The 26,210-nt window shown below is 51.5% G+C and overlaps 1 protein-coding gene across 2 annotated transcripts; it reads right to left on the bottom strand.

The window, feature by feature from the left end:
* Positions 1–1,030: 1,030 nt before the first annotated feature.
* Positions 1,031–17,221, bottom strand: MFSD13A (major facilitator superfamily domain containing 13A). Of its 2 annotated transcripts, none has more exons than XM_007963976.3 (9): positions 17,132–17,221; positions 9,082–9,324; positions 8,192–8,274; positions 7,151–7,606; positions 6,872–6,995; positions 5,182–5,278; positions 4,394–4,565; positions 4,123–4,316; positions 1,031–2,381 (listed from the first exon to the last, which is right to left on the bottom strand). In XM_007963976.3, the coding sequence occupies exons 2-9, from the start codon at positions 9,247–9,249 to the stop codon at positions 2,119–2,121; spliced, it is 1,557 nt and encodes a 518-aa protein (XP_007962167.1). In that variant the 5' UTR covers positions 9,250–9,324; positions 17,132–17,221; the 3' UTR covers positions 1,031–2,118. The 2 variants fall into 2 exon arrangements, with proteins under 2 accessions (XP_007962167.1, XP_007962169.1); XM_007963978.3 differs by having other exon boundaries at positions 7,151–7,603.
* Positions 17,222–26,210: the final 8,989 nt, after the last annotated feature.

The following is a 26,210-nucleotide window of genomic DNA, read 5'->3' as shown; positions in this document are numbered from 1 at the left end:
GCTGAGATTACAGGTGTGAGCCACCATGCCCGGCGCTGGCCTTTCTTAATCTAGAATGTAAACCCAGGCCATAAAACCTACAGCCTACATTTTTAATTACCATGCAGCCTGTAAAAAACCATAGGCCTAGAGCAGTGGTTCCCAATTGGAACCAACTTTGCCTCCTAGGACACATCTGGCAATGCCTGGAGATATATTTGTTTGTCACAACTGGTGTGTGTGGGGGGTGGGGTGGGAGGTGCTAAACTTCTACAACAGAGAACTATCTCGCCCCAAATATCTCTAGTGCCAAGGTTGAGAAATGGTGGCTGAGAGCCATGGTTTTCAGCGCCAGCTGCATGATAAAATCACCTACAGAGATGTTCAAAATCCTACTGCCCAGGCCATACCCCAGACCCATTAAGTCAGAATCCCAAGGAATAGAATTCAGATGTCAGTATTTTTTAAGTTCCCCAGGTGACCCCAAGGCTGAGAACCTCGGGCCTAAAAGAGGCTCCTCTTTCTTTGACTACCACGTCCAACAGTGATACATGGGCAATGCATTGAGGCCTGATGGTCATTTTGGGCCCCAGTGCCTATGCAGTTACCAATCTATGTTTTTCTCCCTGGCACCTTGGTAACCCACCATTTTTTTTTTTTTTTCTTTTTGAGATGGAGTCGCTCTGTCGCCCAGGTTGGAGTGCATGCAGTGGCACAATCAATGCAACCTCCTCCCGGGTTCAAGCGATTCTCCTGCCCCAGCCTCCTGAGTAGCTGGGATTACAGGTGCGCACCACCACACCCGGCTAATTTTTGTATTTTTAGTAGAGTTGAGGTTTCGCCATGTTGGCTCAGGCTGGTCTCAAACTCCTGACCTTAGGTGATCCACCCACCTCGGCCTCTCAAAGTGCTGAGATCACAGGCATGAGCCACTGCACCTGGCCTGCCTATCACTCTTATTCAGAAAAATGCTCTTGGGGGCTTTTTCTAGTCAGTAAGGAATCCTGGTTCTCAACCCCAGCAACCCACCATTCACTCACACAGCACAGACTTGAGGAAAAAGAATGGCTGACTTTAATCAGTCTGTAAGGAAATAAACATCTTTAGAGGCCGTGTGGGGGTAGGGGAGCCCTGCAGCAGAGGCGGCATGCCACTTCAAGCACAGCTGAAGCAGAGAACCCTCTGAGAGAAACTACTAGAAGGGTGGACTGAGGGGGAGGTGGGACTTGGAGTCAGCTTTCCCTGACTGGGAAAAAGAGAGGAGTTGCAGTATCAAAAGTGGTTCCTGAGTCCACCACAGCGGCCAGCTCCGGCCAGGCAGTGGGACAGGCTCCCACACCCCATGGCAGGCCCGTGTGCATCACAGGGCAGCCCCCTCCCTTCTTGGTCCTCTTCTGTTCTCCTGCTCCACAAGAGAAGCACATCCCTGAGCACATACGGCCCAGCCCTTGCCCAAGCTGAGCCAGACAGCTAATCAGAGACTTTGACTGCAGTGATGCTCCTGGCTCAGCCCCAGGAGCTCCCTGCTGCCATGTCTTCCAGGCTGCACTGGAGGAAGGTGGCGGAGCAGAATGCTGGTAAAACTGGCTCCTGGCCAGGTGCGATGGCTCACGCCTATATTCCCAGCACTTTGGGAGACCAAAGCAGGCAGATCACTTGAGGTCAGGAGTTCGAGACCAGCCTGGCCAACGTGGTGAAACCTCATCTCTACTAAATAATACAAAAATTAGGTCAGCCATAGTGGTTCATGCCTGTAATCCCAGCACTTTGGGAGGCCGAGACAGGCTGATCACCTGAGGTCAGGGGTTCGAGACTAGCCTGGCCAATGTGATGAAACCCTGTCTCTACTAAAATTACAAAAAGTAGCCAGACGTGGTGGCACACTCCTGTAATCCCAGCTACTCGGGAGGCTGAGGCAGGAGAATCGCTTGAACCTGGGTGGTGGAGGTTTCAGTGAGCCCAGATTGCAACACTGCACTCCAGCCTGGGCAACAGATCAATTTTTTGAGGGAACATCTCCAAAAACAAAAACAAAAACAAAAACAAAACAGCTATGAAATCCTTAAAAAAAAAAAAAAAAACTGGCTCCTCCCCCAGGCTGCTGGCAGCGTCCTCAGTGGGGTGGCCTTGCCACAGCTCTCACACCATCTTAACATCCAGGGTTTGGGCCTGTGACAGGTTCTGGCGCTGGGCCTTGACCATGTGCAGGCGTCTCCCGTGCAGCGTGAACTGGGACCAGGTGAAGAGCTGCAGCAGAGCACAGGTGATGGGTACCAGCACCAGCAGGTAGAAGCAGCCCTGGCGGAGCATCGGGGCCTGTGCAGGGGCTGGGGCTGGGGGCTCTGGCCAAGGATGGGCACTCCCCACAGGGGTTATCAGGGACTGCTGGAAGAGGTCATGACCTAGGACAAGAGAGCACAGAAAGACTATGGTCAGCCCATTGCCCTCCAAGCCTTGGTGCCCTCCAAGTCCATGGTGTGACATCTCAGACACCACATGGACATGTGCAGACTACAACTCCTGAGTCCTTCAAATCCGCTCCTCTCCTACTCTTCCCATCTCAGTGATGAGCACCACCATCTACCCAATAACTCAGGCCTAAAACCTCAAAGTCCTCCTCAGTTCCCTGGTTCGTTTCACGCCATCACTCCCCCAACACCCAATCCTTCATCTCCCCCCAACTCCAAAACGTATCCCACCTGCCACCACCCTGACCCAAGTCTCCATGGCCTCTGCCACAGTCTCCCAAAGATCTCCCTGCTGTCCCCATTCTGGCCTCCCTATGATCTGCTGTCCATACAGCAGCCAGAGTGAACTTTTTTTTTCTTTTTCTTTTTTTTTTTGAGAGATGGAGTCTCGCTCTGTCTCCCAAGCTGGAGTACAGTGGCACGATCTCTGCTCACTGCAACGTCTGCCTCCCAGGTTCAAGCAATCCTCCTGCCTTCCAGGTTCAAGCGATCCTCCTGCCTCAGCTTCCCAAATAGCTGGGACTACAGGCATGCACCACACCCAGCTAATTTTTGTATTTTTTAGTAGAGACGGGGGTTTCACTATACGTTGACCAAGCTGGTCTCAAACTCCTGACCTCAGGTGATCTCCCTCCTCAGCCTCCCAAAGTGCTGGGATTACAGGTATGACCCACCTCACCCAGCCCAGAGTGAATTTTGTTAAAAAGTCAAATCACACCACGTCACTTCCCTGTTTAAAACCCTCCCTGGCCAGGAATGGTGACTCAAGCCTGTAATCTAAGCACTTTGGGAGACCGAGGTGGGTGGATCACCTGAGCTCAGGAGTTTGAGACCAGCCTGGGCAACCTGGCAAAACCCCATCTCTACATAAAATACAAAAAGTTAGCCGACATGGTGGCATACGCCTGTGGTCCCAACTACTTGGGAGGCTGAGGTAGCAGGCTCACTTGAACCTGGGAGGTCAAGGCTGTAGTGAGCCAAGATTGTGCCACTGCACTCCAGCCTGGGTGACAGGGAGACCCTATATCAATAAATAAATAAATAAATAAATAAATAACGCTCCCAACAGCTTGCTTCCAATACTGCCCTGGTCAACAAAGCCCTCTTCACTTTTCCAGCCACATCTCCTAATCACCCCTGACACCCTGGGCCTTTGCACCTGCTGTTACCTCTGCCTGCGATTCACTGAGACCTTTTCTAGACAAATCCTTGCCATTCAGCTCACATCCTGAGGGGCACCTTCTCAGAGAGCCCTTCCCTGATGACACTACATAGCTTCTGAGTCACACCATCTCACATCACCCTAATTTCACTGTAACACTGTCACTGCCTGATAATGTCTTATTTGGCTGTTTATTGCCAACCCCACCCCACACCTGACTAGAATACAAGCTCCGTGGTGGCAAAGACCTTGTCTATCTCATTCATGGTTAGCTCCCTGGCACCCAGAGCAGGGCCTGCAGGGAAGGGATTCCGTACATATTTGTTGAATGAATGAATAAATGAATGAACTAAGAAAGCATGGCGGAATCTGTGACCCAACGACTCTAGCCATGTTGGGGGGACGCCAGTTGCCACCTTTCCTCACTGGACCCAGAGCCCAGGCTTGCCAGTGTGCCAGGTAAGCTGTGCCCCCTGGAGCCTTAAGAGCTCTTGCCTGTCGCCAGGCCCTCACCTGTGTAGAAACAGAGCAGCCAGGTGCCTAGCAGCGGGGCAAAGGTCTGGCCTGGCTTGGTCACCAGGGCAACCATGCCAAAGAGGAGTGCCGAGGCTGCCTGCTTGCGGTGGTTCAGCACCAGGTCCTCATCTACCAAGTCGGTGACCACCAAGGTCAGCAGCTTACAGGTGCCCTCAGTGAAGACGCGGTTGCTGCAGTAGAGGGAAAGAGTAGGCAGGAATGAAGGCATGGGACAGAGGTGTTGGGGGGAGCATGGGCAGGGGCATACCTGGCAATGAAGAGGCACAGCAGGCTGAGGTGGTCCGGGCCGGCCAACAACATGAGCAGGCTAAGGCCCAGCTTGAGCAGAAAGAGTCCCCGCACCACCGCATAGACACCCCAGCGCCGGCACAGGGACAGGAAGTAGAGGTTGTTGAGATGGGGAGCAACATAGGAGAGGCCTGGGGAGGGAGACGGGGCGCCACCTTGTTAAGGGCACTGCTGCAGTGCCAGTGAGTGCCACCAGCTTCACGGCCAACTGCATTCCTGTACACTAGCAATGCACTGGGCTCTGTGCTAAGAGCGTCACTGTCTTAGTTCATCCTTACAGCCCCTTAAGGTGAGTACTATTATCATCCCCACTTTACAGATGAGAAAGAGAGGCCCAAAAAGATGAACTAACCCACCCGAGGCTGCCCACCAGATGAGCACAGAGTCAAGACTCACACCCAGCCCATCAGATGATATTCCTTTGTGTTAACCAGTCACTGCACCCCCTCAGGGTGCCACCATCTCCAAGAGGACCGACACCAGCGCAGCCTCTGCCCCCCCCAACCGCCAGCACACACTGCCCCCCATGCCCACTGTACCCGGCAGCCCTTGGTGTCTTAAAAAGATTGTCCTGGCTGGGTGCAGTGGCTCACACCTGTAATCCCAGTACTCTGGGAGGCCGAGGCAGGTGGATCACAGGGTTGGGAGATGGAGACCATCCTGACTAATACAGTGAAACCCCGTCTCTACTAAATATAAAGTCTCTCTCCTTCCAGCCTGCATGAAGCACAGAAGGCCCCCACTCACCCAACAGGATGGAGCCCGTGGAAAGGGAGATATGGTCAGACAACAGATGCTCCAGGAAGAGAGGGAAAAAGTTGCTGTTGAAGTGGCAGTGGAAGACCTGCAACCCGACAGCGATGGTGAGGAGGCTTCCAGGTGGGAGGGGAGCTGACAAGGCTGGAAGCCAACAGGGGAGCACACATCTGCCAACCCCCCCACACCCCATCCTCAGAGCAGCAAGAGTAAGAGCAGGCCTTTTTCCCCATGTCCCTAAACACAGAACATGCCAGAACACAACCTAAAACCACATTCCTGGTGTTACCTAACTTTGCTAAAAAGTTAGAAGCCATGGCAAAATAGTATCTGAGCAATTAAAAGCTTTTTCTTTTTAATTGAAAACACATTAGGGAGGCTGGGCACGGGGGCTCACACTTGTAATCCTAGCACCTTAGCACTTTGGGAGGCCAAGGCAGGTGGATCACTTAAGGCCAGGCGTTTGAGACCAGCCTGGCCAACATGGCAAAACCCCGTCTCTACAAAAAATACAAAAAATTAGTCGGGTGTTTTATTGCATGCCTGTAATCCCATCTACCCGGGAGGCTGAGGTGGGAGAATCATTTGAACCCAGATCACGCCACTATACTCCAGCCTGGGCCACAAAGTGAGAAGAAAAAAAAAAAAGAAAACACATCAGTGAAACAAATTTCATGACATGAAAACAGTTTATTTCTAAGTTCAGCTGGTTTATATACTACATGTTTTAGGTAGAGCATTTGGCTCTTCTTTTTTTTAGAGATGGAGCCTTGCTCTGCCGCCCAGGCTGGAGTGCAGTGGTACAATTATAACTCACTGCAGCCTCGAACTCCCCCAGGCTGGAGTGCAGTGGTGCAATTATAACTCACTGCAGCCTCGAACTCCCCCAGGCTGGAGTGCAGTGGTGCAATTATAACTCACTGCAGCCTCGAACTCCCCCAGGCTGGAGTGCAGTGGTGCAATTATAACTCACTGCAGCCTCGAACTCCGGGCTCAAGCGGTCTTTCCACCTTGGCGTCCCAAAGTGCTGGGATTACAGGCGCGAGCCACTGCACCTGGCAGTGCTTGGTGTCTTAAAAAAATGGTTAAAGGGTCCCCAAAGGGGGCATCTCTGTCTAATATCCTCACTTTACAGGAGAGGACAGGGCTCCCCAGAGAGCCTGAGACCTGCCTAAGATCACACAGGGAGGGAAAAACTCAGAGGGCGCTAGAATCCAGGCCTCCTGACTACTTAACCTGCATTCCTGCCATCAAATTGCCCAGCAGACCTCCTGGGTGGCCCAGAACTCAGTTCCCAGCTCTTTTTTTTTTTTCCTTTGAGAAGGAGTCTCACTCTGTTACCCAGGCTGGAGGGCAATGGTGCCCTCTCAGCTCACTGCAACCTCCGCCTTCCAGGTTCAAGTGATTCTCCTGCCTCAGCCTCCCAAATAGCTGGAATTACAGATGTGCTGGAATTACACCATGCCCAGCTAATTTTTGTATTTTTATGGGGTTTCGCCATGTTAGCCAGGTTGGTCTCGAACTCCTGTCCTCAAGTGATCCACCTGCCTCAGCCTCCCAAACTGCTGGGACTACAGGCATAAGCCACTGTGCCTGGCCGAGTTCCCAGCTCTTGAAGAGTCTGTCCCCTTGAGTGAAGTCCAGGCCAGCTGTAGAGGTGCCTGGAGCCGTTCCCCCATACCTGCACCAGGTCCATGCTCACAAACCACAGGAAGTTCCGATGGCGTGCCAGCTGCCGGAGATATTGGCCCAAGGTGATGCTGTCTGCCTCCTCACTGCCCACAAGCAGCTCCTCTCCACACAGGCTGTGGGGCAGAAGGGAGTGGAGAACTGCCTGGGGCTGGCCAGAGTTATCCCCCAACACATCCCAGGGCAGCCCCCATAAGCCAAGGACATAGCACCAAAATCAGACTTAGAAGGTTGCTGGTGAGGACCTGAAGAACCAGGGCTGGCCACTCACCCGAAATCCACAGCCAGGCCTGAGCACCCTGGGTCCCTTCGGGCGGCCTCAACCCGCCGCCTCAGCAGCTGTGTGGCCCCCAGAAAGCCCAGCCCAGAGCTGACAGCCAGTGTCACGCAGAAAGCGCGGAAGGAGGAGAAATCCTCCTTGTTCCAAAAGGCATAGGAGGCAAAGACAGAGAGGGAGCCGGCTGCGCTGAAGAGGGAGCAGTAGAAGTTGAGGTGGGTGCGGTCGTGGGCTGAGAGTGCCAGGTCGGCCAGCAAGGCGTGGTGGTGCAGGTCCACGAGCGTCAGGAAGCCATCATAGAGGCACAGGCACAGCAAGAACTGCAGGCCAGCTGGGGCCCAGGGCACCCAGAATGCCAGGAATGACAGCGCCAGCAGCGGCCCATGCCAGCCCAGGGCCCGCACCCGGGCCAGCACCACGGCCCTTGAGGAGAGCCCAGCGCCTGACCTGCTGGGGAAAGGAGGGTTGTTGGGAGATGCCCTGTAAGCCTTGGCAGGCCGAAGTTCCCCTTGCCCAGGCTCCGGGGGAGGGATGGAGGCCCAGGGTGTGGGACTCACAACAGGGTAGTCCCACTGTCCCCCAAGTCCCCAGTCTGCAATTTAGGAAGCACAACTCAGCAGTGGGTACACTCCATCCTCTGCCCCAATTTCCACCCCATTATTAGCCTGTTGGGCTGATGGCCAAAGGGTATGGGATGCCCACTTCTCAAGGTTGGGAGTGATGATGGGATCAAGAAGGGATGGGGCAAAGGAATCTTCTAGAAGCAGCAGAGGGTGTTTGCAGTCCACAGTCCAGAGGGGCCAGCCAAGCCAAGCCAGGGTAGATCTCTTCACCTGCCAAGCCAGGCAAGGGTGCGTCCAAGGCCACCACTCCAACCCAAACAGAGCACCCTAGACCCCAGGAAGGGAAGGGGCATGGGCAACACTGAAATAGTCTCCCCTTCCTTCTCCACCCCAAACACAGGCAGGGGTCCTCCCTCCTGGGTAGCAGTAGGGTGGGACTGAACCAATTACGAGCTGTTCCCAATACACCAACCGGTGCTGGGAGCTGAGGAACTGCCGGTCACTGAGCCAGCCGAAGAGGGGGTCATTGAGGCTGTTCCAGAGGAGAAACACCGTCTGCAGACAGAGGGGAGACAGGCAGGTGGGCTCTAGGCAGCCTCCTCTCCAGGGCTCCTCCCACCCCAGCCTGCTCACCACCCCTCAAAGATGGCCCCAGCTTTCCTACCCGCAAACCTTTGCTCGTGTCAGTTCCTCTGCTAAAACCCACTCTGGCCAGGTGCGGTGGCTCACGCCTGTAATCCCAGCACTTCAGGAGGCCGAGGTGGATGGATCACCTGAGGTCAGGAGTTCGAGACCAGCCTGGCCAACATGGCGAAACCTCGTCTCTACTAAAAATACAAAAATTAGCTGGGCATGGTGGCGGGCGCTTGTAATCCCAGCTACTGGGGAGGTTGAGACAGGAGAATCACTTGAACCAGGAAGGCAGAGGTTGCAGTGAGCTGAGATTGCGCCACTGCACTCTAGCCTATGCGACAAGAGTGATACTCCATCTCAAACAAACAAACAAAAAAAAAACCCTACTCTGCTAGTCAAACCACTGCCCCCCTCAAACTCGCACCCATCCAGAGCCCAGCTGGTAAATGTATGCAGCTGATAAATTCATGTATGTGAACATATTATATATATGAATACACAGAACAGCAACTACGTAAGACAGTGGCCAGGAAAGCTGATCTAGTTCCCACCAAGGAGGAGTCATCAAGGCCTCCACAGCTTTTCTTGCTGAGTCTTGGTGAACAACCTGGACTGCCCATGCCTCTGACTGGGTGGGAGCTGGCGCCTGCAATCTGCCCGGCAGCCTGGACAGCCTCTAGTCTCCACCCTACACCCTCCTCCATGTTGGCCACCCAGCGCTGGCCTTACCTCTCCGACCCAGAAGGCCATTTTGTTGATCTTGTACACTGATACAAAGGTGTCTACATAGTAGAGCAGGAAGACATTGTGCAGGATGGTGGTGAAGAGAGCCAGGGAGCCATAGACCGCAGCTGTGGGCAGACCCAGCAACCAGGCCTGGGGCCGATCCAGCCCCATGGTTGCAGCCCCAGCCTTAACCCCAGGAGCACCGGGGAGGGCTCATGGCCACAGGCAGTCTTGTCATCCTCATCCCTGGGAAAGAAGGAACCAGTGAGGAACAGGGATCAATGCCAGCTCTGCTCTTAACCCCAGACCTCTGAATAATTTAAAAACTCATTTCCAACAGGAGAGTTTGTACTGACAACAGTGCTGGGAATTATGAATGAAGTACAACGGAAACAGTGCTGAGCTAGACACCACTAATCTGGGAGTGACTCGAGGAAACAGAGAGACTGTGGGAAGAGACGGCAGACACCCAGCGAGTGCTGAGCCAGGTCACGTGCCAGGACTGAATGCTCAGTGTCTTCTTAGATCGCACTGTGTGACTTTAATGGTCTAGACGGGACAACCCTGAGCTTGGGCACACAATGCACTTACAGTAAAATGTCAGGCAGTTACCCAACCCAGGCCTTAGCCTCCTCTTCTCTAAAAGGTAAAAGGAGATTGTTATGCCTATTTTGCAAATCATAAGGATTAACTGACATAACTCACAGAAAGCACTCACTGTTGGTATTGATACGGAAGATGGGAAGGGAAGTGCCGGAAACAGAAGGACGTAGTCCCTTTAAATGATACGGAAGTGGGGAAGGGAAGTGCTGGGTAGAGGAGGGCATGGTCCCTAGCTAGGGCTCCACCCCGGGCCTGACCTAGGTGAGGACAGGCTTTTTTTTTTTCCTGCCCAAATGTTGCATTTCCCAAGACCACCCTGGCCCACCATGCCCCCATCCGGTGCTTATAAAAACCCTGACACCCAGCCGGGTGCAGTGGCTCATGCCTGTAATCCCAGCACTTTGGGAGGCCAAGGTGGGCGGATCACCTGAGATCAGGAGTTCGAGACCAGACTGGCTAACACACCAGCCTGGCTAACACGGTGAAACCCCGTCTCTACTAAAAATACAAAAAATTAGCTGGGCGTGGTGGCACATGCCTGTAATCCCAGCTACTAGGGAGGCTGAGGCAGGAGAATTGCTTGAACCTGGGAGGCGAGCACTCTAGCCTCAGCACCAAAAGCGAAACTCAGTCTCAAAAAGAAATTAAAAAAAAAAAGAAAGAAGCACTCTAAGCCTGCAAGTCCCCACCACTACCCCCGTGGGCCACAGTGATCCTATCTTGTCCCAAGGCAGGAGGATGGCCTTTCCCTGAGGCCCTTGAGCCCCCTGAAGAAAATGCATTTCTTTTTTTCCTCAAAGCTTTATTCAGGTCTAATTGACAAACACTAAACTGCACAGTTTTCAAAGCATGCAGGCTGATAAGTTTCACCATATGCAAGTACCTGTGAAATCATCACCACAAACAAGATAATGAACACATCCATCACCCTACATTCCCTCAACACTGCTTTTCTGAGAAACATATGGAAAAAAGACATACGGGGCTAGGCACAGTGGCTCACACTTGTAATCCCATCACTTTGGGAGGCCAAGGTGGGCAGATCACTTGAGGCCAGGAATTTGAGACCAGCCTGGCCAGTAGGGCAAAACCCCGTCTCTACTAAAAATACAAAAATTAGCCAGTGTGGTGGCAGACACCTGTAGTCCCAGCTACTCGGGAGCTGAGGCAGGAGAATTGTTTGAACCCTGGAGGTGGAGGTTACAGTGAGCCCAGATCGCACTCCAGCCTGAGCGACAGAGCGAAACTCTCCCTCAAAAATAAATAAATAAAAATAAAATTTTAAAAATGGTGAGCACTAAAGCTTTAGAGATTTATCACTATCCAACCTCTCAGCCCTTCTGTAAAATGGAGAGGCTCCACGCCCGCCACACAGGGATGAGGTGGGATTAAATGAGATGCCCTCTGAAGGTGCCTGGGGCTGTAAAGCACGATGTCCACCTCTGTTACCATCCTTAGCTGGGTCACTTACTCCAGTTCCTCCAGGGCTTTCAGAACTCTCCTGCCTTTGTCAAAAGGGAGTGAAGCCTCCCCATCCCTACCCAGATGCCCAGTGATCTGTCCTTGTTGCTGGTGAAGGTGAGCCCTGCACACAAGGTCCCCAGCCTCCCCCAGCCACCTCCCTGCACCCACAATGGGTAGAAGAAGGTTAATGAGATGGAACAGGTATGACTTTTGCCATCAGCAGGGCCTGGGTTCAAATCCCAACTGTACTTCCTACTAAGAGTGTAACCTCAGGCAATTCAACCCTTCTGGGCTGGAGTTTCCTCATCTATAAAATGGGGTAATAATGCCTATCCTTTTCTTTTTCTTTTTTTTTGAGATGGAGTCTTGCTTTGTTGCCCACGCCAGAGTGCAGTGGTGCCATCTTGTCTCACTGCACGCTCCGCCTCCTGAGTTCACGCCATTCTCCTGCCTCAGCCTCCCGAGTAGCTGGGACTACAGGCGCCCGTCACCACGCCCAGCTAATTTTTTGTATTTTTCGTAGAGATGCGGTTTCACCGTGTTAGCCGGGATGGTCTCGGTCTCCTGACCTGGTGATCCGCCCTCCTTGGCCTCAAAGTGCTGGGTTACAGGCGAGAGCCACCAGGCCCGGCCAGGGTTACTCTTTTGGGGGTTTATCTTCCAGATTCCACTCCTCCATCAGGAAACAGCCTTCCCCCACTTGCCCTCCCCACCCTCAATCCACCCAGCAGAGAACAGCAACCCCACCTCTCCCAGGGATGAACAGCTTGGAGCCCACACCAGCCTTGCATAAGCTGGTGAGAAATCTCGTAACCTGCAACCAACTCCACCCACCTTCCTGGCACCTTCCAAGACCCATCCTCATGGTCCCAGCTGGTGGCCTTGAGCCAGTCACTCCCTCTCCCTGAGCCTCAGGCTCCTCGCCCACAAAGTGGGGAGGTTAATGTCAACCTCTTAGATGGCTGGGGGCTGAAATGCAAAAGGAATATAAAGCCAAGTGCCTGCTACATGGAAGACCCTCAACACACAACAGCTATTTTTTTTTTTTTTTTTTTTAAGATGGAGTCTCACTCTGTCGCCCAGGCTGGAGTGCAGTGGCGCAATCTCAGCTCACTGCAACCTCCACCTCCCAGGTTCAAGCGATTCTCCTTCCTCAGTCTCCTGAGTAGCTGGGATTACAGGCGCCCACCACCACACCCGGCTAATTTTTTATTTTTTATTTTTTAATTTTTTTGTAGAGATGGAGTCTTCCTCTGTCGCCCAAGCTGGAGTGCAGTGGCACGATCTAGGCTCACTGCAACCTCCGCCTCCTGGGTTCAAGCCATGCTCCTGCCTCAGCCTCCTGAGTAGCGGGGATTACAGGCGCACATGACCACACTCGGCAAAATCTTTTTTTTTTTTTTCTTTTTTTGAGACGGAGTCTTACTCTATCACCCAGGCTGGAGTGCAGTGGCGCGATCTCGGCTCACTGCAAGCTCCACCTCCCGGGTTCACACCATTCTCCTGCCTCAGCCTCCCGAGTAGCAGGGACTACAGGCGCCTGCCACTGCACCTGGCTAATTTTTTGTATTTTTAGTAGAGACAGGGTTTCACAGTGTTAGCCAGGATGGTCTCAATCTCCTGACCTCATGATTCGCCCGCCTCGGCCTCCCAAAGTGTTGGGATTACAGGCGTGAGCCACTGCGCCTGGCCATAATTTTTTTTGTATATTTAGTAGAGACGGGGTTTCACCATATTGGTCAGGCTGGTTTCGAACTCCTGACCTCGTGATCCACCCGCCTCAGCCTCCCAAAGTACTGGGATTACAGGCATGAGCCACCACGCCCAGTCTAATTTTTGTATTTTTCGTAGAGATGGGGTTTCACCACATTGGCCAGGCTGGTCTTGAACTCCTGACCTCAAGTGATCTGCCTGCCTCGGCCTCTCAAAGTGTCGGGATTACAGGTGTGAGCCACTACTGTGCCCGGCCCACAGTAGCCATTTTCTTTTTTCTTTTTTTTTTTTTTTTTGAGGCGGAGTCTGGCTCTCTTGCCCAGGCTGGAGTGCAGTGGCCGGATCTCAGCTCACTGCAAGCTCCGCCTCACAGGTTCACGCCATTCTCCTGCCTCAGCCTCCCAAGTAGCTGGGACTACAGGCGCCCGCCACCTCGCCCGGCTAGTTTTTTGTATTTTTTAGTAGAGACGGGGTTTCACTGTGTTAGCCAGGATGGTCTCGATCTCCTGACCTCGTGATCTGCCCGTCTCGGCCTCCCAAAGTGCTGGGATTACAGGCCTGAGCCACCGCGCCCAGCCCTTTTTTTTTTTTTTTTTTTTTTTTTTTTTTTTTTTTTTGAGACAGAGTCTCCCTCCATTGCCCAGGCTGAAGTGCGGTGGCGCAATCTCAGCTCACTGCAACCTCTGCCTCCCAGGTTCAAGCAATTCTCCTGCTTCAGTCTCCCGAGCAGCTGGGATTACAGGCATGTGCCACCACACCCAGCTAATTTTTGTATTTTTAGTAGAGACAGGGTTTCACCATGTTGATCAAGCTGGTCTTCAACTCATGACCTCGTGATCCACCCGCCTCAGCCTCCCAAAGTGCTGGGATTACAGGCGTGAGCCACTGCGCCTGGCCTACAGTAACCATTTTCTTTCCATTTCTCTGAAGTTTGGTTTCATGATATTTATTTATTTATTTTTATTTTTGTTTTTTGTTTTTTTTTTTTTGAGACGGAGTCTCGCTCTGTCGCCCAGGCTGGAGTGCAGTGGCCGGATCTCAGCTCACTGCAAGCTCCGCCTCCTGGGTTCACGCCATTCTCCTGCCTCAGCCTCCCGAGTAACTGGGACTACAGGCGCCCGCCACCTCGCCCGGCTAGTTTTTTGTATTTTTTAGTAGAGACGGGGTTTCACCATGTTAGCCAGGATGGTCTTGATCTCCTGACCTCGTGATCCGCCCGTCTCGGCCTCCCAAAGTGCAGGGATTACAGGCTTGAGCCACCGCGCCCGGCCTATTTTTATTTTTTATTTTTTTGAGACAGGGTCTCACACTGTCGCCCAGGCTAGAGTGCAGTGGTGGGTTCTTGACTCACTGCAACCTCCGCCTCCCAGGTTCAAGAAATTTTCCTGCCTCAGCCTCCCAAGTAGTTGGGATCACAGGCGTGCACCACCATGCCTGACTAATTTTTGTATTTTTTGTACAGACAGGGTTTCGCCATGTTGGCCAGGCTGGTCTTGAACTCCTGACCTCAAGTGATCCTCCCGCCTTGGCTTCCTGAAGTGCTGGGGTTACAGGAGTGAGCCACCGTGTGGTTTCATGATCTTTACAGATCAGTCACTAGGTGGAGCGTGGTGGCTTATGCCTATAATTTTAGCACTTTGGAAGGCCAAGGCAGAAGGATCACTTGGGGCCAGGAGTTAGAGACCAGCTGGGGCAACATCAATCAAAAATAAAAATCATTGACCTTTCTGCCAAATCCATGATTGAAATTGTCTTTCCAGCACCCAAACTTTACGCCTTTTGCCACCTGGAATATCCTAGCCCCTCTTGTCTGCCATCCATCAAATTCCTTTTTAAATGCCACCTCCACACTTTTTTTCATGCTGTTCCTGCCACCTAAGATACCCTAGGATAACTATGTACTATTCCTCAGCCATACAGGGTATGCTTGGGTTTTACATCCATCATCAGACCCCTTACAGCTCTGTTACTATCTGCATTCACGCTTTGTACATGAAGAAACCAAGGCTCTGAAGATTAAATAACAGGCCCAAGTCAAGATTCAAAACAGGTTTTGACTAAAACAACAGCATTCTCACTTCATCATCCCCCCACACCCTGCCCCCATCTTATCAAATCCCGTTCATCCAGTGTCACGGCTTTCTCAAGCACACCCAATCAAGTGTTCTCTCCCGATTTCCCCCTTATCAGGCATCCAGATGCCTCCCTTCCCCTCCTCCAGCCCACGGGCTTCTTAAAAGCAGGGCTGATGCCGGGTGCGGTGGCTCACGCCTGTAATCTCAGCACTTTGAGAGGCTGACACGGGTGGATCACGAGGTCAGGAGATCGAGACCATCCTGGCTAACATGGTGAAACCCCGTCTCTACTAAAAATACAAAAATTTGCCGGGCATGGTGGCGGGCGCCTATAGTCCCAGCTACTTGGGAGGCTGAGACAGGAGAATGGTGTGAACCTGGGAGGCAGAGCTTGCAGTGAGCGAGATAGCGCCACTGCACTCCAGCCAGGACGACAGAAGGAGACTCTGTCTCTAAAAAAAATTAAAAATAAAAATAAAAAATAAAGCAGGCCTGGGTTAGTCCCAACCTTGATCTCTGCCCTTTGCCTGCACCAGGCTCCCTCAGCGTGCTCAGTCAATCCCTGCTGGGTCGACTGGCCCCTAAAAGGTCAGTATGAACATCCTCAGCCCTAGGCAACAGCAGCAGCAGTCATAGAAAAACTGTCATCCTCAGACCCCACTGTGCCCCTAGCTCTGTGTTCTGCTTAACTGTGGGAGTCAGAGAGAAGGGGCAGCCTGGGAAGCTTGATGTGGCTCTCTGAGTAAGATACTAAAGCAAGGCAACAGGTACAAAGAATAGTGATCATAACAGAGAAACATTTATTAAGCTTTTGCCGGGTGCACAGCGCTGTACTAAGAGACACAGAAACAATCTGGGAAGAGAGCTCAGAGCAGCAAGGGAGAAAGGGGCCATATCAGGAAAGGTTTTGTAAACCTTGTACAAGATTCTATGCTGAGGACAACAGGTGGGGCGCTGGGAGTGGGGAAGTGACAGGATCAGATCTGTTTGGAAGGAGCCCTCTGGCAGGTGTCAAAACTCTTCTCCTTCACCCTGTCAGGCCCCTGGGAGGTACAGACTGGAAAGGGATGGAAGCAGCAGCATCTCCCTGATTTCTGAACCAACCTATGGTGGGTGGGGGAGGCTGATGAATTTAGTGGAGGGAACCAAGAATGCCGAACTGGGCCCCTGGAGTGAGGGGCATCAGGCTGTACAAGAGGTATTAGTGCAGAGGGAAAAGCTACAAATAGGCATAGTTCGGAGTCAGGAGCCCTGGGCCAGGCGTGAACATTAACTTACTATCTTAGTCTATTCCTACATCTGTGAAGCAGGGAAAACAATTCCATTTTCTGCCTGTCCTCAGAAATACCAAATGAACAAATGAACATGAAAGGTATAATATGTGCCCTTTTGTCAACAGGCAGCTGACCTCTGAATTGTCTGCTGTGTTTCCTGTTTCACTATGGGAGTCATGTCTTCCTGCCCAGTCTCCCCACAGCAGGGTCTAGCACCAGGGTTGGGGGGTGGGGGGCCCATCCTCCTCCTCCGGCTGGAAATGAGTTTTCAACTTGTTGAGATGGGGACCTTCTCCCTGCCCCTCCCCCACAGGTCCTTGAAGAGGCAACAGCTTCACCTCAGGACCACCCACCCCTCCCAAGCCACTGAGGAGTTTGGGATCAGCCCAGGAGCTCTTCACTCAATAGCTGGTGCTGAAACACGTGTAGGGCTGCTCTCCACCGCCTGCACGTTAAAATCACCTGAGGAGCTGTGCAATAATACCGAGGCCCAGGCCTCACCCAGCGCAGTTAAATCGGAATCTCTCAGGGCGGGCCCAGCATCGGTGTTTTTTTAAAGCTCCCCAAGTGCCACCAGGGTTAAATGCCTTTATGCTAATAGAACGGATCCCAGCCTGATCAGTGCATCCCTCGATCCCAGAACGCCAGGGAGCTATCTGACCCACTGCATCCCTTTCCTCCAGACCCCCGGAGAGCCCTTCTGCGAGGATTCCACCCTTGCCGCCTTGAAGCCCGCTTCTTCCTCCCGGACCACAGAACTCTTCCAATCCACAATATGATCACCCCAAAGACCCCCGCAGATAGCCCCCATGACTCCCAGAGCGCAAAGCATTCCCCTCCCCCTCGGGCCTGTAGTTTGTGCCAGATCGGCCCCAGCCCAGCCCGCTCCTGCCCGCGAGCCCCGGCCTCTGGCCAGCTTCTCACCGCAATCGTAGCCGGCGAAGCCTAATCCTACGGCTGGCGGGAGCCAGGTGCAAGCCAGTGCGCCTGCGCGCGCTTCTAGGGCTTCCCCAGCCTCTCCCTCCGCCCCCGCCCAGCGATTGGCTCCGCGCGGCCCCGGGACCGCAGCACTGGCAGGTGACCGCACCTGAAGCTGCCGCCGCCATGTTTGTCACGGGCGCTTGCCCTTAGCGATCAAAAGGAGATACGAGCAAATAGGGTCAGGTTGCCTGGATTCTTGACCGGCTCAACCCCTCTCCTTTACCTCCACGATAGCGTAATGTAATTTCAGTGCAAACCAACACGTTTTTTTCTAAGCGCTCACCTTCCTTCCCTCCTTGCCTAGTACTTGTTGGGAGAACAAAGAGAGGTCAGCATCTCCATCGAGTCTTGTGGTCTGAGCGGATGCACAGCTGCAGCCGACTTGGAGGTGGTAGCAGCTCGATCTGGGACTCCCTGATGCTGCATCATGAGCCCTTCAAGGGTGGAAAGGTCCAGGTTGAGCTGTGGGCACCAGGGCTCTAGCCACAGGAGCCAGGCCTGAAGGTGGGGAACAGCACCAGGGCCTGAATGAGCAACCACGCAGCCCAACCTCCTTGTATTATGGTAATAATACAAGGTAATATAACATGGTATATACCATATAATGTACCATATAATATTGGTAATATAACATAAAAAGTACTGAGTGCTTGCTCTGTGCCCTGTACTACATTCAGAACAACACGTGCATTCTCTTGTTGAGTCTTCACATCATCCCCAGGGGGTAGGCGCTTTTATCCCCATTTTATACGTGAGGAAACTGCGGTTCAGAGATTCAATGACATGCAAACAGCAAGGGCCCAGTCGAGGTGGAACCCAGCTATCCTGACTCCACATGGGAGTCTTTCCTCTTCCCACACCTGCACAATTCCTCAAAATCAAGTTTTGTTTTGCTCAATGTAGGCTGTGGAGGATGTTTTATGTTTTCTCCCAACTGGCCTGTAACCCTGGATAGGTTTTTGGGCAAACAAACAGCACACATTCCAGCTCTGCCTGGTTCCCCTACCTTGGGACACAGGGTAAAGAGCCTATGGCCTTCGGCTTCTGGGGGAACTCATCCCCTAGCTCCACCACTTCCTTGCTAAGGGACTCCTTTATTGTTGTTATTATTATTATTATTATTATTATTAGAAACAGGGTCTTGCTCTGTTGCTCAGGCTAGAGTGCAGTGGTGGCATGATCTCAGCTCACTGCAACCTCCACCTCCCTGGCTCAGATGATCCTCTCACCTCAGCCTCCCAAGTTGCTGGGACCACCAGCTCACTCCACCATGCCTGGCTAATTTCTAAAATTATCTGTAGAGATGGAGTCTCACTATGTTACCCAGGGTGGTCTTGAATTCCTGGGCTCAAGGGACCCTCCCGCTTCAGCCTCCCAAAGTGCTGGAATGATAAGCGTGAGTCACTGCACCTGGCTGGGGCCCTTCTTTTGTGAGCCTGTTTTATGCTTTACAGGGATTTTTCAGGCATTAAATGAGAAACAAGGTGTAGGAGCTTTGTGAACTGCTCATCCTTATGACCTTCATTGATGGTTGTCAGCTAACTCCCTGCAACAGGAATATTGTCCTCCTCCTCCTAACAACCACAGCAAATGGTCCAATGTAGTGTCCAGGGGCTAGAGCCTGGACAAATGGTCTAGTGTCCAGGGGCTAGAGCCTATTCAACCAGTTCCTGGGGAGCCCCCAGGGACGCCATGAACCTTGCCCCCAGAATCCATTTCCCTCTAACCTGTCTCATTTCCCTCCTTCCCAATCTCTTTCAGATACCCTTCACACTTCCCATGTCACCCCAAGCCACACATAGACACACACACATATACACCCATCTCTCTTCTAGACTTAGACAATTGCTGAAACCCCTCCTGATCCATAAGGCCTCATGAGTAGAAGACAGGTGATCATTTTGCCCCTCTCCTCACCTCTTACCTCCATCTGTGCTTTCCTGGCTGTGAGAACAGAAAACCCAGCATCCAGCACACTGGGATCGCCATACATTTGCTAAAGGAGTCTCCCCGCCCTTCTATCTTTGGCTAGCACGTGCCTTTATTTCAAAGCAAACCCGAGTCTTTACTTAGCCCTCCCTGGGTGTCCAGTGGGGAAATGGAAATGGAGAGGGCTGGCAGGGGCCAGGGCTGAATGTGACCCAGGAGAAAAGACCTTTGGTCCCTCAGGGCCGGGCGCAGTGGCTCATGCCTGTAATCCTAGCACTTTGGGAGGCTGAGGTGGTCGGATCATGAAGTCAGGAGATAGAGACCATCCTGGCCAACATAGTGAAACCCTGTCTCAACTAAAATACAAAAATTAGCTGGGCGTGGTGGCGTGTGCCTGTAATCCCAGCTACTTGGGAGGCTGAGGGAGGAGAACTGTTTGAACCAGGGAATCGGAATGTGCAGTGAGCTGAGATCACTCACTCCAAATCGATCACTGCACTCCAGCCTAGCAACAGAGTGAGACTCTGGCTCAAAAAAAAAAAAAAAAAAAAAGAAAGAAAGAAAAGAAAAGACCTTTGGTCCCTCATGTTGTATTTAATGCCACACAGTTACACTCTGAGGCCCCTCAACCTTCTGATTATAAAGACAACATAGCCAGTTACCTTTTATGTCAGCACCAGGACAGGGCCTTGTAATTCTCTCTGATTTCTCTTTATGGTTGCCAATCACAGAGCTAACTAGGAGGGGACATGCGATGAACTAGAGGCCATATCACCTCCCTAACTCCTTGAGCCATACTGGAGTCCCCGGACCATGGGACAGATAGATTATGCGCTGTCTTTGAAATTCTCTCCTCCCTTTACTTTCCACCTCTCTGATCTAGTTTCTGCCATGTTCTCTTCCTACATAATAATTCCTCTTCAGTCCCCTTCACTGTGGCACTTTCTCCCAGGGCCTCTAAAGGAAAAGGGAGGGTGTCCCAAGTTTCCATCTTTTATACTCATATATTCACTCAGACTTTTAATCCATGCCAGGCCACAGGCTGTGAGGTAAAGGGGACTTCAAAAACAAGACTGCTGGCTGGGCGCAGTGGCTCATGCCTGTAATCCCAGAACTTTGGGAGGCCGAGGTGGGCGGATCACCTGAGGTCAGGAGTTCAAAACTAGCCTGGCCAATATGGTGAAACCCCGTCTCTACTAAAAAATACAAAAAAAAAATTAGCCTGGCGCGGTGGTGGGTGCCTGCTATCCCAGCTACTCGGGAGGCTGAGGCAGGAGAATCACTTGAACCCGGGAGGCAGAGGTTGCAGTGAGCTGAGATCGCACCACTGCACTCCAGCCTGTTGACACAGCAAGACTCTGTCTCAAAAAATAAAAAATAAAAAAACAAGATAGCTACCTGAAAGAGGTGTTGAGTGGGGTCCAAACAAGCTGGCAGACATGATGTCAATAGTGTGATAGGGACCAGATGGAGACAAGCCCAGGGTGGCAGTTGTTACGGTAATTTCACCTACTACCTTTTTCTTCATGACTACTTCCACACCTCCCATGTCCAGCCTGAACAGAATGTCCAGCATGGCCCACTCGAATTCACCATTCCTTAAACTTCCAATCTCCCTCCAGCGTTTTCTACCTCCAGGACTGCCTTAACTGCCCATCCAGGTGGCCAAGCCAGAAACGTGTGCATCCACCCTCCATCCTACGTGCTTCATCAAAACAACCATCTTGGATCAAGCCCGGGTGAATCCTACTCCCATCTCTCTTTTCCATCCCTTGCTCCTGTTTGGTTCTCAGCTTTCCTAAGCTAACATAAGAACTTCCTCCATGACTGGCTTCTACCCCCTCGCTCTCTAATCTGTCCTCCATTTTGCCCTCAAGTGAGCTTCTGATCACAAGGTTCCCTGAGCAAAAGCTTCTCAGGTTGCTATATACTGAAATTTTTCATGGCCAGATGCAGTGGCTCACACCTGTAATCCCAGCACCTTGGGAGTCTGAGGCAGGAGGATCGCTTGAGCCCAGGAGTTGGAGACGAGCCTGAGCAACAGAGACTCCATCTCTACAGAAAATTTTAAAAAATAAAAAAGAAGCGGCCAGGCACAGTGGCTCACAACTGTAATCCCAGCACTTTGGGATGCCAAGGCGGGCAGATCACAAGGTCAGGAGATCAAGACCATCCTGGCCAACATGGTGAAACCCCGTCTCTACTAAAAAACAAAAAATTATCCAGGCATGGTGGTGCACGCGTGTAGTCCCAGCTACTTGGAAGGCTGAGGCAGGGGAATCGCTTGAACCCGGGGGGTTGCAGAGAGCCGAGATCGCGCCACTGCACTCCAGCTTGGTGACAGAGCAAGACTCCGTCTCAAAAATAAAAAATAAAAAAATAAAAAAATCGGCCTGGTGTGGTGAGGGAGGACCAGGCACAGTGACTCACACCTGTAATCCCAGCACTTTGGGAGGCTGAGGTGGGTGGATCACCTGAGGTCAGGAGTTCAAGGCCAGCCTGGCCAACATGGTGAAATCCCATCTCTACTAAAAATACAAAAAACATTAGCTGGGTGTGGTGGCGGGTGCCTGTAATTTACCCCACTACTCAGGAGGCTGAGGCAGGAGAATTGCTTGAACCCAGGAGGCGGAAGTTGCAGTGAGCCCAGATCGCACCATTGCACTCCAGCCTGGGCAACAGAGCGAGACTCTGCCTCAAATCATAATAATAAAACAAAATAAAAATTTAAAAAATCTGTGGAATGTGGTGAGGCATACCTGTAGTTCCAACTATTCAGGAGGCTGAGGTGGGAGGATTGCTTGAGCCCAGGAGGTTGAGGCTGCAGTATGCCATGACCACACCACTGCTCTCCAGCCTGGGTGACAGAGTGAGACTCTTGTCGCAAAAAAAAATTTTTTTCATAACAAAGTGCTGGGGGGCAATGGGGGTAGGAAATACCCTGGGGTGTATCATTAGTGCAAGCAATAGACAATTTGAACTAGCTTAAATAAAGAAGGAATTTACTGGCCTGTGTAACTTAAGTCCAGGACCCTTTCTGATTTCTGTCCTGGGAAAAGCAAAAAATTCCCTCCACCCAACAAGAAAATAAAGTCCTAGGCTTGCCTTGCACTGGTCCATATCATGTCAAGGGCTAGCCCAAGTCAATCACTATGGCCAGATGGATGGCTGTGCTGAAAGGTTTAGCCCTAAATCACCCAAACCTAAGGATAGAATAGACTCAACTCCACCAGAACTACTTTACTGAGAACAGATAAGGTGTGGGACTCCAAAATACTGGGGGTTGGTACTGGAATCAGGGTGAACAAATGCTGAGAAACTCACAGCTTGGCCATTATTTTTTCTCATTTTGCCTGAAAACTTCCTTCCCAGGCTCCACTTGAGCTTAGTCTTGCTTGCGCCCCACTCTCCACCCAGAAGAAATGGAAAACCTGGCCAGTGCCATGGGCCCACTACTGAACTCCAGGCTGGGGTGTGGTCAGTCCATGGATAGCCATGAACACTCCGGGGTGCTGGGATTTTAGGACAGAGACAAAGTTATAGACAGGAGCAGGGAGATGTATTAGTTTCCTACTGATGCTGTAACAAATCATGACAAACTTGGTGGCTGAAAACGAGACAAGTTTATTTTCTTACGGTCCTGGAGGTCAGAAGTCTGAAACAGCTCACTGGCAAGGGCTTGGCAGGACCACAATCCTTCTGGAGGTTCCAGGGGAGAATCCACTTTCTTGTTTTTCAGCTTCCAGAGGCTGCCCGCATTCCCTGGCTCATGACCCTCTTACGTATTCAAAGCCAGTGATGGCTGATCAAGTCTTTCACTCACTGTATCACTCTGACTCTGATTCTGCCACCTCACTATTCCACAGTTAAGGACCCTTGTGATTACATTGGGTCCACCCAGATAACCCAGGATCATCTCCTTATCTTAAGGTCAGCTCATTAGCAATCTTACTGCCATCTGCAATCTAAATTCTCCCTTGTCACGTAATATAACATATTCACAGGTTTCCAGGGTGACATTATGAACATCTTTGTGGGGGGATGTCTTTTAAATTCTCTCATTCTGGGACCAGTCCTTAGAGCAGATAGAGGGCGAGGCTCCTAAGGAGTGTTGTAATGGGGCCCTTGAGATTTCAGCACCCCTGCATTTTAATTTTTTTTCTGAGCAATCAATACTTAAAATGTTGCCAGGCGCTGTGGCTCACGCCTGTAATCCCAACACTTTGGGAGGCCGAGGCGGGTGGATCACCTGAGGTCAAGAGTTCGAGACCAGCGTGGCCGACGTGGTGAAACCCTGTCTCTAATAAAAATACAAAAATTAGCCAGGCGTGGTGGCGCGCGCCTGTAATCCCAGCTACTCGGGGGGCTGAGGCAGGAGAATCGCTTGAACCCTGGAGACGGAGGTTGCAGTGAGCCGAGATCGCGCCACTGCCCTTCAGCCTGAAAACAGAGCGAGACTCCATTTAAAAAAAAAAAAAAAAAGTTTTTTGTATATATTTGTGGGGTACATATGATATTTTGATACAGGCATGCAATGTGAACTAATCACATAATGGAGAGTAGAGTGCCCCCCAGCATTTTTAGTGACTAAAAAAATGAGAATTCTGATCACGGGCCAGGCATGGTGGCTCAAGCCTATAATTCCAGTACTTTGGAAGGCCAAGGCAGGATGATCACCTGAGCCCAGGAGTTCAAGACCAGCCTGCGTAACATAGTGGGATTTCATCTCTACAAAAATTAGTAGAGTGTGGTGGTGCACACCTATGATCCCAGTTACTCAGGAGGCTGAGGTAGGAGGATCACTTGAGCCCAGTCAAGGTTGCGGTGAGCCCTGGTCATGCCACTGCACTCCAGCCTGGGTGACAGAATGAGAGCTTGTCAAAAAGAAAAAAAAAAGAAAAAAAAATTCTGATCAGGCCCATGCTTGCTTGCACATGCTAACCACTCACTTTTTGCCCAATCTTCCTTGTTCCCACCATATAAACTGCTGATGTGCTGTTTCTTGGTCAAGCAGGACGAGATACCTTCGGGGTCATGGAAAAAAATTGCAGGCCAGGCGCACTGGCTCACACCTGTAATCCCAGCGCTTTGGGAGGCCAAGGCGGGTGAATCACCCAAGGTCTGGAGTTCAAAACCAGCTGATCAATATGGTGAAACCCTGTCTCTACTAAAAATAAAAAAAATTAGCCGGCCATGGTGGTGCATGCCTGTAATCCCAGCTACTTGGGAGGCTGAGGTAAGAGAATGTCTTGAACCTGGGAAGCGGAAGTTGCAGTGAGCCGAAATCCCACCATTGGACTCCAGCCTGGGCAAAAAGAGCAAAACTCCGTCTCAAAAAAAAAAAAAAATTTGCAGAAGGAATGAATGCCTTGAAGGACATTGTGACCAGTTGCTGATGCCCACAAGTCTGGTGGCTCAAGGGGTTATCTGAGACTGAAGAAACACAGACATTTACCCTGGGTTCCCTGAAATGCCACCTCCGTCACTCCTTAGTCGCATAAAAACTCCCTGCTGCTTTTTGAGACAGGCTCTCAGTCTGTCACCCAGGCTGGTGTGCAGTGGTGTGAACACAGCTCACTGCAGGCTTGACCTCCTGGGTTCAAGCGATCCTTCTGCCTCAGCGCCCCAAGTAACTGGAACTACAGGCACATGCCATTCCTGCTTAATTTTTTTTTTTTTTTTTTGTAGAGCCAGGGTTTCACCATGTTGCCCAGGCTGATCTCAAACTCCTGAGCTCAAGCAATCTGCCTGCCTCATCCTCCAAAAGTGCTAGGATTACAGGTGTAAGCCACCCTGCTGCTTCTTTCTGTTAAGAGGGATTTGAGAGATTTGCTCTCCCGCCTTCTGACTTTGGCCAAATCAAATAAACCTTTCTCTGTCTCCCACTGCTTGACCTTAGCTGTGCATCAGGTTCACCAGCCTGAATTTGGGGTTCTATGACAGTGTTAAGAGTCCAAATGAAACCCTAACCAGGCCCCCTTTTTCCATCCACTGCCCAGCTCCAGCACCTGCCCTCAAAAGGACTGGCCCAAATTAAGACTTGGAGCAGTGGCTCAGTCACAAATAGCGTGACATCACCAGGGTGAGTCACCAAAGGGTGGCCACCACCAGAGGGTAGCTGAGTTTTGAGGGATACTGAGAACCCAGAAGAACCTTTCTGTCAGGGCTGCTGCTGATGCTGCTTCAGTCAACAGGAGATGGGGAAGGAAAGTGTGGCAACATGGCAGCCCTGCAGTTGGCAGAGGGTTTCAGTTTTAATCACTCATAACTACCACTCTCCCCACTGGAGAAGGAAGAGGTGCAGGGGTTGTGACCCACACCAGAAGGGACTGGAACTCAGACAGGGCTCACCCCATCTGGATGAAGCAATCTTCTTGGCTTCATTAAAATGGCTTCTGAGCTTTGACATCAGTTGGACTGGGTTCAAATGCCACTGTGGTACTTACAGGCTGTAGGAACCTGGGACAGTGGCCAAACTTCTCTGAGCCTCTGGTTCCTTATCTACTAAGAGAGAATGACATCACTATGCACTTCATATAGCTGTTAAGAATTTAAAGTAGGCCGGGTGCAATAGCTCATGCCTGTAATCCCAAAACTTTGGGAGGCCAAGGTGGGCGGATCACGGAGTTGGGAGTTCAAGACCAGCCTGGCCAATATGGTGAAACCCCATCTCTACTAAAAACTACAAAACTTAGCCAGGTGTCGTGGCGCACACATGTAGTCCCAGCTACTTGGGAGGCTGAGGCAGAAGAATCGCTTGAACCTGGGAGGCGGAGTTTGCAGTGAGCCAAGATCGTGCCACTGCACTCCAGCCTGGGCGACAGAGCAAAATTCTGTCTCAAAAAAAAAAAGAAAAGAAAAAGAAAGAAAATAATTTAAAGTAGCCGGGCATGATGGCTCATACCTGTAATCCTAGCACTTTGGGAGGCCAAGGAGGGTGGATTACTTGAGGTCAGTTCAGGACCAGCCTGGCCAACATGGTGAAAACCTGACTCTACTAAAAATACAAAAATTAGCGGGGGGTAGTGGTGCACTTGTAATCCCAGCTACTTGGGATTGGGAGGCTGAGGTGGTAGAATCGCTTGAACCTGGT

The sequence above is a fragment of the Chlorocebus sabaeus genome, chromosome 9 (assembly GCF_047675955.1).
Source record: "Chlorocebus sabaeus isolate Y175 chromosome 9, mChlSab1.0.hap1, whole genome shotgun sequence".
Lineage (NCBI taxonomy): Eukaryota > Metazoa > Chordata > Mammalia > Primates > Cercopithecidae > Chlorocebus > Chlorocebus sabaeus.
The sequence above is the reverse complement of the archived record's forward strand: the minus strand, read 5'-3'. Positions and strand labels throughout refer to the sequence as shown.